The sequence below is a fragment of the Psammomys obesus genome, unplaced genomic scaffold, assembly GCF_907164565.1.
Source record: "Psammomys obesus unplaced genomic scaffold, mPsaObe1.curated_primary_1811, whole genome shotgun sequence".
Lineage (NCBI taxonomy): Eukaryota > Metazoa > Chordata > Mammalia > Rodentia > Muridae > Psammomys > Psammomys obesus.
Window position 1 is genome coordinate 9277216 of NW_026593286.1, and position 15561 is coordinate 9292776.

Genomic DNA, 15561 nt, shown 5'->3' on the forward strand with positions numbered 1-15561 from the left:
GAAGGAAGGAAGGAAGGAAGGAAGGAAGGAAGGAAGGAAGGAAGGAAAACAGTTCAAATCACAAATGTACATCGTTAAATTCTATTCCTTCCCGGTAAGGGTTCCTGAACCCTTAGGAGAATAATTGACTTCTTCACAAAATCATTTTCCTACAATTGCTCTAGTTAGAATATTCAGTCAAATGTTGATATATACCATATATGGCATACAGATAAAGTACTTTCAGGAAACACCATGTGGTGTCTGAGTGAGTCTATCCTATTACATGGCCTTGTGCTCCCTACTTATAAACACACAAGCAGAATCACAAGTCTTAAGTCACAAATTCTCTAGCATTAGACCCGATTGACGCCAGCCACAGATGAGCATGGGATTGAGACGTCATCTTTAAAAAACATAAAATATTTATCCCCAAACATTTCTGATTCCACTTAAAGTTTGAATTTCTCCCTTGCCCATTAGCTCCTATTTCCATTCGGAGATATTTCCCTTAAAATCTGCTATAAATCCACACGTTGTTGCTATTATAAAAAAACGAGCCATGGTGGGGAAGGCCGTGCCTCAGTGGGTAGAGGAGGTACGTGTGGAAGCATATTGGCCTGAGCTCAGATCCTCAGTACCCAAGTGAAAGCCAATCATTTCAGCAATGCACCTCTCATCCCAGGGTGGAGCGAGGGCACACAGCAGGGCCTGGGAGCTCACTGGCCAGCTGCTCTAGCCAAAATGAAGGAAAGTTCTGGATCTAGGAGAGACCCCATCTCAAAAAAAAAAAAAAAAAAAAAAGTGGGGTGGTAGAAAAAGACACCCAGCATCAAACTCTAGCTCCACTTGAACAGGCAGAATGTCCATACACTTGTGCACATATACATATACCTACATATATACATACATGTATACATAGACATATGTATCCCACCCACTCACACTCTCTCTCTCACACACACACTGGGAACCACGCACAGTCTTTTATTTTGGTGTGTGTGGGAGGGAGGTTACTTACCTGTTCTGGAGCAATTTAAACTTTTGCTGTCCTTGAATGAAAATAGCATGAATAATGAAGACGAATCCTGACGAACAGCCAGATGGTCCCTAACTCTAAACCAGAGCAGGATTATCATGTCTGCCTGAGGCACTCATCTGTCATGCAGACCCTTTGTATGTTAGCGTATGTTCTTTCTGTATGTCAGTGCTGTAGAGAACATGGAACCTCTTTCAGCAAGTGTCTTTATATTTCATGTTGACTCCTTCACCAATGTGAAGGCTGATGATAGAGAGAATATTCCACTACATATCCAAAGCACTGACAACTATCAAGAGAGTAAAGGATAATGTTCTGAGAACGAGTCCCTATTTAATCAAGGGAGATGGCCCAGAAGCCTGAGCGCCCCTTCTATATGTCTTCAGCAAAGCTGCTTCTTCCCAACACCAGGCCCTAGCCTTCCTCCTACCCCTAGGTACTTAGCCCACAAAACATATTTCTGTGATTTCTTTCCCATTTGACATGTAAATCTCTTTTTAAAGCCTCTATCCAGTTTTATAACCCACCATGATTTTATGCAAGGACATAAGAACCATGTCTTTGAAACCAACACCCCTCTCTCAGTCTTTAGGTGAGAATGGGATCCTAATATCTATGGACCATTGGCCCCAAGATATTTCACTTTAACCTTGTGTAAAACCAATTAGCAAACACAAATGACCGAACATTCCCTTTGCCTTTTGTTTCATTGCAAGGCTGGCCTGAGTTCTATGATCACTCCACTTATTTCAGCAATCTTCAATCAAATCTTCTTTGCCTGTTCAACTTTGAACAGTTCACTTTTTGCTTTCATGAGAGAAACTGCAAACATGATAGAGCTGGTTGATGTTGTGTTTTTTTGTTTTTTGTTTTTTAAGTAAAACTTTTTCCTAGGTGCCCCTGTTCCAAAATCCTGTACGATGTTTTGTTTAAACAGTTTACCAGCAGGAGCTTTGAAGATATTTCAAATATTTTTAAGAGACCCTCTCCTTTTTACAGGAGAGGTTGGGAATAAGAAAATAGTCACCAACATTGTGTTATACTGTCATTTTTTGAAAAAGTGCCTTCTCCTCTCCCTGCTTCTAGTGTCCTTGGCTGCCAGATATCTGCTTGGTCCAATGTGCAAGAGGGAACAGACCCAACAGTACCAACTGCATCATCTTTGAGATCAACAAGTTCTTAATTGGTCTGGAAGTGGTGCAGGAGCGCCAGCTCTACCTGGAGAGCCATGTTTTGAAGCTGGAGGATGACACAAACTGTTCCCTGTCTTCAATCGAAGAGGATTTCCTTACGGCCTCTGAGCATTTGGAAGAAGAGATCGAGGTGGAGGAATGCGGGAGTGGTAAGACATTGCTGATAAAACAAGTATGTCCCCCAACATTAGTCACCCAACCCCAGGCTGCGACATTGTCAGTGGGAGAGTTAAGAAAAGTGTCTCGGGTTAACTGATACATCACGGTTTTTACCTGCTGAGGTTTGATGAGTCAGTTGTAATGAGAGAACGCCAGTGAACATGCTGACTAATGCACTTAAGACAGCTTTTAATGGTTGGATGGATACTGGCTCCCAAAAGACGCCTTAGGGATGCTGAGGGAAATCTGTGAATTATAAAGGGAAACCTTCCTACCTACCAAGAGGAAAGTTAGTTTCTATAAAACTTCCAGAAAAGCCGGCATTATCTGCTGGAACCAAGTTGGACTGGCTTGGATTCAAATTCCAGAACTTCCTTTGAGAGACCTGAGACTTTTCTCTCTAATCTCTTTTAAGCCCTGGTTTCCAAAAGTGCTTGTAGTTAGTGATGGTTGTGAGATTAGAAGGCAATGACCCAGGAAAGTGCTCAGCAGTCATTTACATCTATTGACTCATTAACAGAACTCAATGAACATGCTCCTCTTCCCACCTTAAGCCCCAGAGAGAGAAACTGCACAAAGTGTTACATTATTGCTGTGGCCAGACCTATGCAAACTTCAGTGCAAATCTTTAACAAGGCTCCAACTGAAGTTCTTCTAACCCCCAACCCCATCCGTTCTTTCTCCCTTCCCTAAGACGCAAGTTCCTGTGTCACTTTCCCAGGAAAATTGATTCTTTCCCAAATACCTTCTCCTCCACTAACCTCTGTGTTTATGTACCATAGTAAAGGTGTTCTATAGGACAACATCACATAACAAAATTCAACATCCTTATCAGATTTATTTTTAACTGAGGCAACAGCCACAATGTTGTATTAAAGGGGAAAGAGGAGAGCTATATGCAAATTAAAAACAATTGTTAGTTTTGGCCCGTTAGAATATGCTATCTGAAAAGTAATGATGGTCCTCAATTTCTCTTCACTAGGCTTTGAAACTATAAATGTGTCAGCTAGTGTGCTGGAAAGTAAAAAGACAAAGGAAGCTACCCAGGAAGGATGGGATTATCACAAGGAGAAGTTGCATTGTGCTTTAGGGGAAAAACACATTAAAAAATACCGTATGCCTTCAATGAAAACAGAAGGATCAAGGGAAAGCATAGCAGAAAGCACAGCCTTGACAAGCCTCAATCCTTCAGCCCAGTCACCTCTCTGGAAAAGTAAAGCAGCAGGGAACAAGCAGGTGGCCACCAACTACTCCTACCCTGAAAATATCAAAGAAGAAATAGAAGCATCTCAGATGCTGTATGCACCTAGGGATGCTTATCTCTCAATGGTTAAGAAAGACGTACCTCCTTCGTGTGGTGCAGTCACTGAGCAGGGCAGCAAACCCAGAGACCGTGATGCTGCTCAAACCCCTCTTCTCCCCATTCCAAAAGGAGAAGCCACCACGGGAGAGTATGCTACAAACTTAGCGGAATCTGTAATGCAGGATGCCTTCATCAGACTGTCTCAGTCACAGCCCACACTCCCCCAGGAACCAGCAGTCAGTTTCTCTGTGGGAAGGGCTCTGTTTCCCAGTGGATGTCGCACAAAAGACATGGTGGTCTCTCGTTCCTGGAACGAGCTCCCCAAAATTGTCATTGTGCAGAGCCCAGAGGGCAGCGATCCTGCCCCCGAACCAAGTGTCTCCTCTTGGTCGGACATGGACGCTTCTGTTGAAACCTCGGGCATCTTTCCTGGAGAGGGCTCTGGCCGACCCACTCAGAGTACACTAGAGGTTGCTCTGGCTTGTGCCGCCACTGTGATTGGAACCATCTCCAGTCCACAGGCCACAGAAAGATTCACCATGGAGCAGGAATCCCCAGTATACATCTACGCCCAGAGAGGCAGCGGGGTCCAGCAAACTCAAAAGCCCCAAGGACTCATGGAACCTTCTATAACTGAATATTCCTTTCCATCAGCTCTGTGCGGAATGACACAGGTGGCAAGTGCTGTCGCTGTCTGTGGCCTAGGCGAAAGAGAAGAAGTGACATGCTCTATAGCTCCAAGTGGCCTCTTGCCCACATCTGGAGTTTCTGACGAAATGTCCTCAGCTGTAAATTTAGAGACAGAGAGAGTCCCAGGACTGGGGAAGGAAGCCATTGCGGAAGCTCTGCTCAGGGAGGCTGCTCTGGTTTTAGCAAGGCCTGATGCATACGGCAGCCTTGGAGACCTCTTGGAGTCTGTGAAAAGGAGAATCATAGAAACTACTTCCAAAACCCAGAGTCTGTGCACAGAAAACGTCCGAAGGAATGAACTGGCACACACCTTGTCCAATATCATCCTCAAGCATTCCATTGATGAGCTCCACCCTACCCCCACCGAGGAAAAACATCCCGGTAGAACCCTAGACGCCTTAACGGACAGTGCCAACCAGCTGCTGCACAGCGTCATCTGCTTCACGTTCAAGAAGATAAACCACATGGTCACACACGGCGAACATTCTGCAGGCCTTTCTAAGGAGACCATCAACTGGACAGAGTCAGAGCCCCTCGGTTGCCAGTCATTTGATCGCACTGCTGGTCAAGCACGGGCGAAAGCCTCAGCGTGCTCCAGCCGCCATCCTCTTGGCGATGCGCAGGGCACCGGCCTTGTCTTCAGCGATCTTGCAGAGGATGCACCCCCTAGGCAAAACAAGGGTGGACCAAGGCCATTCAACAACCCTGGACTGCAGTCTGAACTCCCGTGCAGTTACCAAGTGCTTGATGCCACGGCTAAGTCATTCCCTAAGGAAATGCGTCTGAAAGGAATTGTGGGAGAAGACACAAGGCCCCTTCATCGTACATGCGCTTATGAGGACAATGAACAGAGATCCCCTGCAGAACTAGGAAAGCTGACAACAGGTGAGGGCTGCGGCGGCTCCCAGGAAGCGGAAGACAGCATTTTCCCAAACACCCAAGAGAAATACACCTGCGCCACACCCCAAACCCAAGAAGTTCAAGTTAACCTGTCCTTGTTAGGGGATGACCTGGCGCTTCCTGATCAGTCTATCCTACAGGCAAAGCGGTCTGAGGTCTACTGCATCACAGACTTTGCCGAAGAATTGGCAGAGACTGTTGTCTCCATGGCAACCGAAATCGCAGCAATCTGCCTCGACAACTCCAATGGAAAACAGCCCTGGTTTTGTGCTTGGAAAAGAGGGAACGAGTTTCTGGTGACGCCTAATGCAGCCGGCCGTTCCTTGAAGAGGAAGAAGGAAAACTCAGGCGGAGGCGGCTGCACTGTGAGGAAACACAAGCCACCTCGCCTCAGCGAAATCAAGAGAAAAGCGGATGAGCACCCGGAGCTGAAAGAGAAGCTGATGAACAGAGTCATGGATGAGTCTATGAACCTCGAAGACATCCCTGATTCCGTCAGTACCTTTGCAAACGAGGTGGCCGCCAAGATCATGAACCTAACAGAGTTCTCCATGGTGGATGGAGTGTGGCAAGCCCAGAGCTGTTCCCGGAATCGACTCCTCGGTGGAGACAGGTGGAACCGACTGAAAGCCTCCAGCTGTGAAAGCATTCCTGAGGAGGACTCTGAAGCCCGGGTCTTTGTAAACAGCCTGGGTTTAATGAGTACTTTGAGCCAACCAGTTAGCAGGGCCAGCTCAGTCTCCAAACAGTCCAGCTGCGAGAGCATCACGGATGAGTTTTCCAGGTTCATGGTGAAACAGATGGAAAACGAAGGGAGGGGATTTGAGCTTCTGCTGGATTACTACGCTGGCAAAAATGCCAGCAGTATTCTGAGCTCAGCAATGCAGCAGGCGTGCATGAAAAATGACCACCTCAATGTGAGACCGAGCTGCCCCTCTAAGCAGTCCAGTACAGAGAGCATAACAGAAGAGTTCTATAGGTACATGCTGAGGGACATTGCCAAAGAAAGCAAAGACGGCACCTCCTCCAGACGAAGCAGCCAGGACTGGACCACGGGCTTGCTGTCTCCCTGCCCTCGATCCCCGCTGTGTCACAGACAGTCCTCTATGCCTGACAGCAGGTCCCCATGCTCCAGGTTAACAGTAAATGCACCTGTCAAAGCCAACTCTTTAGATGGCTTTGCCCAGAACTGCCCTCAAGACTCCCTAAATGTCCAGCCAGTCAGTAGGGCTTCCTCATCTGGACTCTGCAAGTCAGACTCGTGCTTGTATCGCAGAAGTGGCACTGACCAGATCACAAACATGCTAATTCATGAAACATGGGCAAGCTCCATTGAGGCTCTCATGAGGAAGAACAAAATTATCATGGATGATGACGAGGCCGCTGATGCCAGTCCTGGTCCTGTTTCTGGTGGCTCTCCTTTGCAAATAGAAAAGTGCACAAACAGATTAGCCCTGAGCACAGGACACAGGGGGCCAACTCTGCTTGTGCAGGAATCTGTTGATTACCAGAGAAAGGATATCATTACGGAAGGCACCTGTTCCCCAGTGTCATCGCCAAGAAGAATATCCCCTGTTACAAAACATAGTGGTTTTGATCCTAGAAGAGAAACGTCTTCATGCCACAATGCCATCATTCTCAACAGCCCCAGGCAGGCCCTTTGCTCAAGGGATGTGCCTTTGATTCAGATAGAGACAGATCAGAAAGAGGAATGCGTTCCAGAACCAGAGCCCCTCCTTCCCCAAAGTGGCTCCCCAGAGGAAGCAGAAGGGTGCCAAACCAAAGAAACCATCCCAGATGTTGCCAGAAGCGCAGACACAGCCCTGAGCACCTCGCAAAGCTGTCGGTAAGTTGATCACTTCCAAGAGACCAGATAGGAAAAGACATCAGAGTCTATTCCTCGCTTAGTGTTATTCTAAGTCTTAGGAATGCAGGGATGTTATCAATGCACAAACAGACATTAAGTGACCCCTGTGGGCCCTAGAGTATGTGCAGAAAAGGAGGTGCTCCTCTCACCGTATCCGCTGACATTTTCTCCATCTTTCCTAAGACGGGGCCTGCTGTAATTGTGGATAATTACCATGATCTCACATGTGCCCGCTGGTTTACTTTGTTTAGAATGCCTGATCTTCAGTCCTCATCCATGATCAATACTCCTCCTGGTCATCTTGTGGAATTTTATTCATATACCTATAATAAGTCTTGGCTCAAATGCTATATTTTTATTGCATGTCACTCAAATACAAAAAAAAAAAAAAAAAAAAAAAACACAAAATGACTTTGCCTCCATATCCAAAGGGATCAGGTCAGTGCCTTTAGCTAATGTTTAGCTTTGTCTCATGAATGATTACTACAAAAATATGAAAACAGTAAGAACCTGATAAAATTCTAGTACACTTTGCTGTTACCAGGAGAAATTTTTCTTTTAGGCTATTTTACAATTAACTGTGAACTGTTTGAACATTTTCTCCGCATTTTAGATAACTGGGACAATAATGCAATGGCACAGTTAACTATTTGGAATTCAAAATTGATTTTATACTATAATCATGGCATAATAAAAGAGCTGCCTACTGGAAAAGAAAGGAGGAAGGGAAGGAAAGCATTCAGGCATTCAGGAAGGAAGGAAGGAAGGAAAGAAGGAAGGGAAGGTTGTGAATAACTTACATTTTGATTTCCAAAACAAATTGAATTACTTTATGCAACAGAAAAATAAAACACAATATAATGCTCCTCATTAAAGCAAGTACCCCATCTTTCCAATATATGCCTAGGAGTGGTATAGCTGGATCTTGAGGAAGCACTATTCCTAATTGTCTGAGAAAACACCAGATTGATTTCCAAAGTGGTTGTACAAGTTTACATTCCCACCAGCAATGGAGGAGGGTTCCCCTCTCTTCACATCCTCTCCAGCATGTATTGTCACTTGAGGTTTTGATCTTAGCCATTCTGATGGGTATAAGGTGAAACCTCAGGATCATTTTGATTTGCATTTCCCTGACGACTAATGATGTTGAGCATTTCTTTAAGTGTTTCTCTGCCATTCAATATTCCTCTATTGAGAATTCTGTTTAGCTCTGTACCCCATTTTTTAATTGGATTACTTGGTTTGTTGGCGTTTAACTTTTGAGCTCTTTATATATTCTGGATATTAGCCCTCTGTCAGATATAGGGTTGGCATATATCTGAAAGATGCCCAACCATACAACAAGAACATTTGCTCAGCTATATTTATAGCAGCTTTATACATAATAGCCAGAATCTGGAATTCCTCAATTGAGAAATGGTACAGATATTGTGGTACATTCACACAATGGAATACTACTCAACAATACAAAACAAGGAAATCATGAAATTTGCAGGCAAATGGATGGAATTAGAAAAGATCATCCTGAGTGAGGTATCCCAGAAGCAGAAAGACTCACATGATATATACTCACTTATAAGTGGATATTAGCCATATAATACTACTAAAATCTATAGTCCTAAAGAAGCTAAACAAGGAGGACACTTGGGAAGATGCTTAATCTTCACTCAGAAGGGTGAACGGTATACACATCGGAAATAGGAGAAAACAGGGAACTGGACAGGAGCCTGCAACAGAGGGCCTCTGAAAGAATCTACCCAGCAGGGTATCTAAGCAGATGCTAAGGCTCATAGCCAAACTTTGGGCAGAGTGCAGGGAATCTTATGGAAGAAGGGGGAGATAGAAAGAGCTGGGGTGGACAGGAACTCCACAAGGAGAACAACAGAGCCGAAAATGCTGAGCCCAGGTGGACCTCCAGAGACTGATGAATCAACTGAGGAACATGAAGAGGATCTAGACCCCCTGCTCAGATATAGCTCACAGGCAGCTCAGACTCCGTGGGGCTTCCCTAGTAAGAAGAGCCAAGGACTGTCTCTGACATGGACTCAGTGTATGGCTCTTTGATCACCTCCCCCTGATGGGGACGAAGCCTTACCAGGCCACAGAAGAAGCCAATGAAGCCAGTTCTGATGAGGCCTGATAAGCTAGAGAGAGGAGGACCTCCCCTATCAGTGGACTGGGGTGGGGCAAAGGGGGAGAAAAGGGAGGGAGAGTGGGACTGGGAAGAGATGAGAGAGTGGGCTACAGCCAGTATACAAAGTGAACAAATTGTAATAAATTATAATATCAGCAACAGTAATAATAATGATGATGATAATGATAATGCAAGTACCCCAACGGTTTGGTAGATTTTCAAATTATTCATGATTTTCAAACAAAGATAGCAATAATAAGCAATAAAATAAGGTTTTTTCATTTGAAAATAGTTAAATTTAAATAAATTTTAGTTTTAGAAACAGATTAATTTTTTTGGCATCTCTTCTCTGAGAAGGTCCCTTTTTTGTGTGCTTCTAAGAATCTCTGCTGAGACCCTGTGTCCGCCAAGTGCCAACTCTTTCAGGGCATAGTGTAACTGTCGCAGGGTTCTTAGTCTTTCTGGAATTCTGGCCAGTGATTTTCAGAAGACTGCACTGCAAGCAGGTTATAAATCCCGGGCAAGGTAAATACTTCCCTCAGGCTCCAGAAGGACTTTCTTTCCTGACTTCCGCTTTCTGCTCAGCACTCACAAAAGGCCACTGAATCATTCCTTTATCTTTAGTCTATAATTAAAGTTCAGTGAAACAGAAAAAAAATTCAAACTTTAGAAACACATAGATTGAGAAATCACCTGTGTAATCTTTTCAGAGATGTATGCCTACAGTTTACAATATACAGAAAGGATATATGTATATATATATATATATATATATATAGAGAGAGAGAGAGAGAGAGAGAATAAATAAGTTGAACAGAGCTATTACTAAATGTCAACAGTTCTCTAAAATCTGGGATGCATTCGCCCCTGAGCAGAAGAGATTCATGCTGAGGTGCTAAAGCACCCCACTACAGAGTTTCCTACATGGTGACAGCAGTAAACTGTCCAGCCAGACATAAGAACTTTCTGTTGGACAATGCTAAGAACTTTCCTTTCTAAACGGGTAGCGCTCCAGAAGCACCAAAAGAGAAGAACAAAAACACCGGAACCAAAAGCACAAAGCCAAGAGTAATGAAGCAGGCTTAACAGACAAAGAAACAAGGTGTTATCAACAACCATTTGGCTATGGACAGCATTCTTCAAAGATTGTGCTAGAGGGGCTATAGAGAAATATATCAGAGCTAATGACACAAAATAGCCAACGTGTAATTTTTCAGAATCGTTTGTTTGAAACACATGAAAAAGGGAAACACTGATTCTAGGTGCCTGACTTAAAGTGAGCAGGGGCCCAGAGATGTTTATTCAGTGAAGGTCACTGAATTAGGAAGCATTGTGAACTAATATTCAGCAAGCTTTAGGCTGCAGACACAATCAAATAATGATCATCATGACACAATTTGAAGTTGAATGTTACTGATATTATTCTAAAAACAGACGCAACCTAGAAAAGTTGCAAAGACTTTCTGCTTTATATGAGTAAACCGTAGCCGACTCGGATTCTTCTTCCATATAATCTCCCAAGCGTGCAACCTCTCACTTCAGGGTATGGATATATGATTCTGGCTTCCATCGAGTACAACAGAAAGGATGTAGACCAGAAATTTAAGAGTTGACTCTAATTTTCAAAGTACAAGGACTGAAGATTGAATGTCATTTTTGTTTTATGGAGCAATAAAAATAATCACCATATAACATGAGCTACGCTACTTTAACTGTATCGGCTTGAACTACTTTCCTATGTTCTTTCATTTTGGTTTATTTGCCCATAGGTAGGAATGATAATAATGATAATATAATATTCTTACAGTTTAAATGATTTGTACACAAAACTCTGAATGCAATGCTTTATCCATTATGAACATTCAATAAATCCACTTGGTTACCATTGCTGTTTATAATGTCATTTGGGTGAAGTTTTATGATGGCTTTTATTCAGGAGATGCCGTTCTCCCCAAGGGGAAACCTGTCATGAACAATGTGATACTTTTATTGAAAAGAGAATCCCAGGGTTGCCAAGCAGAAAAATTAGTCACAGCTCAGTTAAAATTTCTGAGCCCAGTGTTGCTATCATGGGATTTGACTTGCCAAAATAACTGGAAACAGAACTCCATTCCCCACGGAAGAGTTCAGCCCACTCTTCATGCAAGAGTAGGGACCGTGACACAGGCAGTCTCGATTGGTTTGGAGGTGGAGAAAGATTATGCCCTGAAGATATAATACATTTTTAGGCTTTTCTCTGAGGGACATCTTCATGGTTCCTAAAAATATAGTTAAAATTCAATACAATGTAATAAAAGCCATTTCTTACTTTTGATGACTTGACCAAAAAAAAAAAAAAAGTCACAACTGAGGCTCCATTGTAGAAATCATTCTTAAATGGAATTATTGACTTGTTAGTGTTATATTTTGAAGATGTATAGACTATAGTTCTCAATTCTTTTAAGAAAAAATACAAAAACAAAATCAGTCTCCTATTGGTGGCCACCACTTTCTCCTTAACACAGCATGACCTGCAGTGGGCACTAAAGAGTAATTAGTTAACTTTTGACACACTGATCCTTAGGAGGAGTGATAAACTGAATCCTGAGGAGTTACAGGATATCCCATGCATTGGCGTAATCTGATGTTTTAGAAACATTGAACAGACCTGTACAAAGAGAGTCACCTAGCCTGTGACAAGTGAGAAAAAGTGGTTTAATTTAGAAGACAAAGTTTCTGGGCTGGAGAGATGGCTCAGCAGGTAAGAACATTTGCTGCTTTTGCAGAGGGCCTGGGTTTGAATCTCAGCATCCACAGGGGAATAGGGATCACAATAATGCACAACTCTACTTCCAAGGAATCCAATGACTTCTTCTGGCCTCTGCAGCCAACAGACATGCACTTGGTGTGTAGACATACCTGAAGACAACCATTTATATGCATAAAATAAGAATAAATTCTTTAGAAAAATAAATTACTTACAAAAGAAAGAAAAGGTCTATTCAGTAGTTTCCATAAGAATCAGGCATCCATTGTGATGGTTTGCCTTCACTGTCAAGTTATCTGGATTAGTCTCATACAGTACCCTTCTAGATATGTCTACGAAGCTGTTTCAATTGGTTTAGTTGAAGAGGAAAGATCCACCTTGAATGTTAGTGGTACCATCACATGGGCTGCGGTTCCGGAATAAATAAAAAGAAAATGTGGAAGAATCCAGAGGACCATCAGCATTCCCCTCGCTCTGCTTCCTAACCGTGGATGTAATGTGACCAGCTGCTGCAAGCTCCAGCTGCCATATTTTCCCAACTGTGATGAACAATATCCTCACATCATGAACATGAAGGAGTCCTTGAAAATTAAGTGGTTTCTGCCAACAGAATAAGATAAGCCAGAGACTATAAACATATTTCCAAAAGACACACCTGGTAAAGAAAAAAATATCTCAAATGTTAACATTCAAAATGTTCTTATATGTTGGCAAATCTCTTAAAAACATGGGCTGTTCTAATAAAGCAGAATGACTTCATTGAAAAAAAGAAATCTTTCAAAATTCAGCAGTAAGAAAGTAAGCAACTTCTAAGCATTGAGCTAGCCAGAGAGGTCAAGGACACCACAAGAAAACCTACAGAATTAACTAACCTGATTTCATAGGGGCTCACAGAGATTGAACCGCCAACCAAAGAGCTTGCATGGGACAGACCTCCTCTCCATATATGTAAACAGATGTGCAGCTTGGTCTTCATGTGGGTCCCCTAACAACTGGAACAGGGGCTGTCTCTGACTCTGTTGCCTGCTTTTGGATTCCTTTCCCCTAACTGGGCTGCTGTGTCAAGCCTCAATAGGAGAAGATGCACCTATTCCTCCTGTATCATGATATGCCAAGGTGGTTGTTGTACATACAAAGCCTCTCCTTCTCTGAAGAGAATGGGAGTGGGGAATGGGAAGAGGAGAGGTGAGAGGGGGTACTAGGTGGAGAAGAAAGGAAAGCTGTGATCAGGATTAAAGTTAATTAATTATTTAAAAAGAAAATGAACAATTTATTAGAAAATAGACAAGGTTAAAGGGTTGAAGACTAGGTTCCCAAGTACTAGGTATAATCATTGGTAAAATATTTTATCACAAAGGCTTCATATAATCTTTTTATCAATCTATGACTAGATTATTTGACCACATAATTGAGAGGTTATGTAAACTTAGAGGTGGAATCTAGTTGGAAGAAATATGTTGAGAAGTATCCATAGGGGCTATATCTTGTGCTTGTCTGTCTCTTTACCTCTTGTTTGTCATGAAGAAAGCTACTTTGCTCTACTACATGATGCTGTCATAATGTTTATCTTCACCATGTATGGGCCCAGAAAGCAACATACAGGAATAGCCATGGACTGAAACCTTTTAAACAATGATCTTAAATGAACCTTTCTTCCATTAACTGTTTCAGGTATTTGACACAGTAATAAAAAAAGCTGCACAATGCTCAGCTATCATATGTCATTAGGTAATTTCAAGTTTAAACAATAGGATATACTGAATAACTATTAAGATGAACAAAATCCAAACCACTGACAACACCAATTCCTGGACAGAATACAGGATGTTACAAACCTGTACTGAAAAATAGATGAGCAGCCTGGAATACAGTTGTCAGTTTCTTTCAAACCTAAGCAATTGATGCTCAAAAATAAACAAACAAATAAATAAATAAACATGCTGTGTGCAGGTCTTTAAATCAACTTTATTTCTAATTATGAAAACACAGAATTAACCATAATATCTTTTGTCTGAGTTATTTTTCTATTAATGCGACAAAACACTATGACCAAGAAAACTTATAAAAGAAAGCATTTAATTGTCTTTGTGGCTTCAGGGCTTAAAGCCTATAATAGCAAAGCAAAGGCATGGCAAGCTACAAGTAGGAGACAAAGAGAGGCACATCAAGATTGGCATGAATCTCTTGGACACTCAAAGCCCACCTCAAGTAATACACCTCCTCCAAAAAGGCCACACCTCCTAATCCTTCCCAAACAATTCCACCAAATGGGGACCAAGTATTCAGATATATGAAGCTTATAGAGGCAAGTATCATTCAAACCCCCATATCCTTCAATAGGTACATGATATAATATATTATGGTACACCTTTACAATGGAATACTCTTAAGAAGAGAGGAAGGAAGAGTGACGGATCCTTGGAAATGAATGGAGTAAGCATGACTTTGTTATGAACAGCCATCTTAAAGGGCTATAAACTGCATGATTACAACTGCATTGCATTTGAAAAAGATGAACCAATTGGGACAGTAGAAAAACCAACAGCTCCGAGGTTGATGGAGGTGGGGAGTGAATAGCCAGAGTTTGGAGGATTTTCAGAGCAGTATAACTGCTTTGTATGATGCAAAAATATATAGATTTACATCACTGCCATAGTTGAAGAGTCTACTCTCAAAACACAGATTAAAAATCTAATCACGGCTGTAAAAAGAAAAGAGAAAAAAACAGCTGCTTTGATGAAATATAAAAGCTTTACTTATCTATGAGCATAAGGATGACTATTTAGAAGGCCATTGGGAAACTTTATTACTTTAGTACTATGAAAGGAGTTTGTTCCCCTCTAAAACCTCTGACCTCTCCAGCCATAGGAGTAGGCTTCAGGCCTGAGGAGGGCAGAAAGAGGAGTGGAAAGGATGCAAATATATGAATTCTGCAAACAAAAATAACTATTTTTCAAATAAAATAATCACTGTTAGTCTAATCATCAAAAGTGTGGTGAGCTTCCTACCAAGATATTTTGGATCATAAATAGTTCTATCCTCATAAGGAGATAATGGCAACTGTTAAAAGGCTCGGGGATGCAAATTTAGCTTCAGTGTCTCAGGCTCTCCTGCCTTTCCATATCTTACATGGATGACATGCAAGAAGTCTGTCACCAGAGACAGTCTCCATGGCCTTAAGTTCTCGCCTCCAGAACTAAAACCTGAATTTTTATCACTTATAAATGACCTAGTCTTTGCCATTCTGTGATAGGACCACAAAATAGAAGGAGTCATTCTCTATATGCATGTCAAAATGTATACAACATATAGCATCACATGTGTGCCCTAATGTCAGTTCTGTACTTTAGATAATAATTGCATCAATGGACCTCTATGGTGCAGTATTTTACAAAGAAGGAGAGAAATGGAGGCTTTCCATGTATAAAGGAAAGTTAGATAAGTAGATGTATGTATATGGATGGATGGATACATACATACATACATACATAGATACCTAGATACATAGATAGATAGATAGATAGATAGATAGATAGATAGATAGATAGATA

The 15561-nt window shown here is 42.1% G+C and overlaps 1 protein-coding gene across 3 annotated transcripts in view; it reads left to right on the forward strand.

Annotated features, from left to right (window-relative positions):
• Sphkap (SPHK1 interactor, AKAP domain containing) overlaps nt 1–15561 on the forward strand; it is a 133632-nt gene that overhangs the window by 104039 nt on the left and 14032 nt on the right. For all 3 annotated transcript variants that reach the window (XM_055616410.1, XM_055616412.1, XM_055616411.1), the window contains 2 exons: nt 2105–2360; nt 3353–7109. In XM_055616410.1, the coding sequence (XP_055472385.1) occupies nt 2105–2360; nt 3353–7109 (4013 nt within the window). The remainder of the gene's footprint in view (nt 1–2104; nt 2361–3352; nt 7110–15561) is intronic.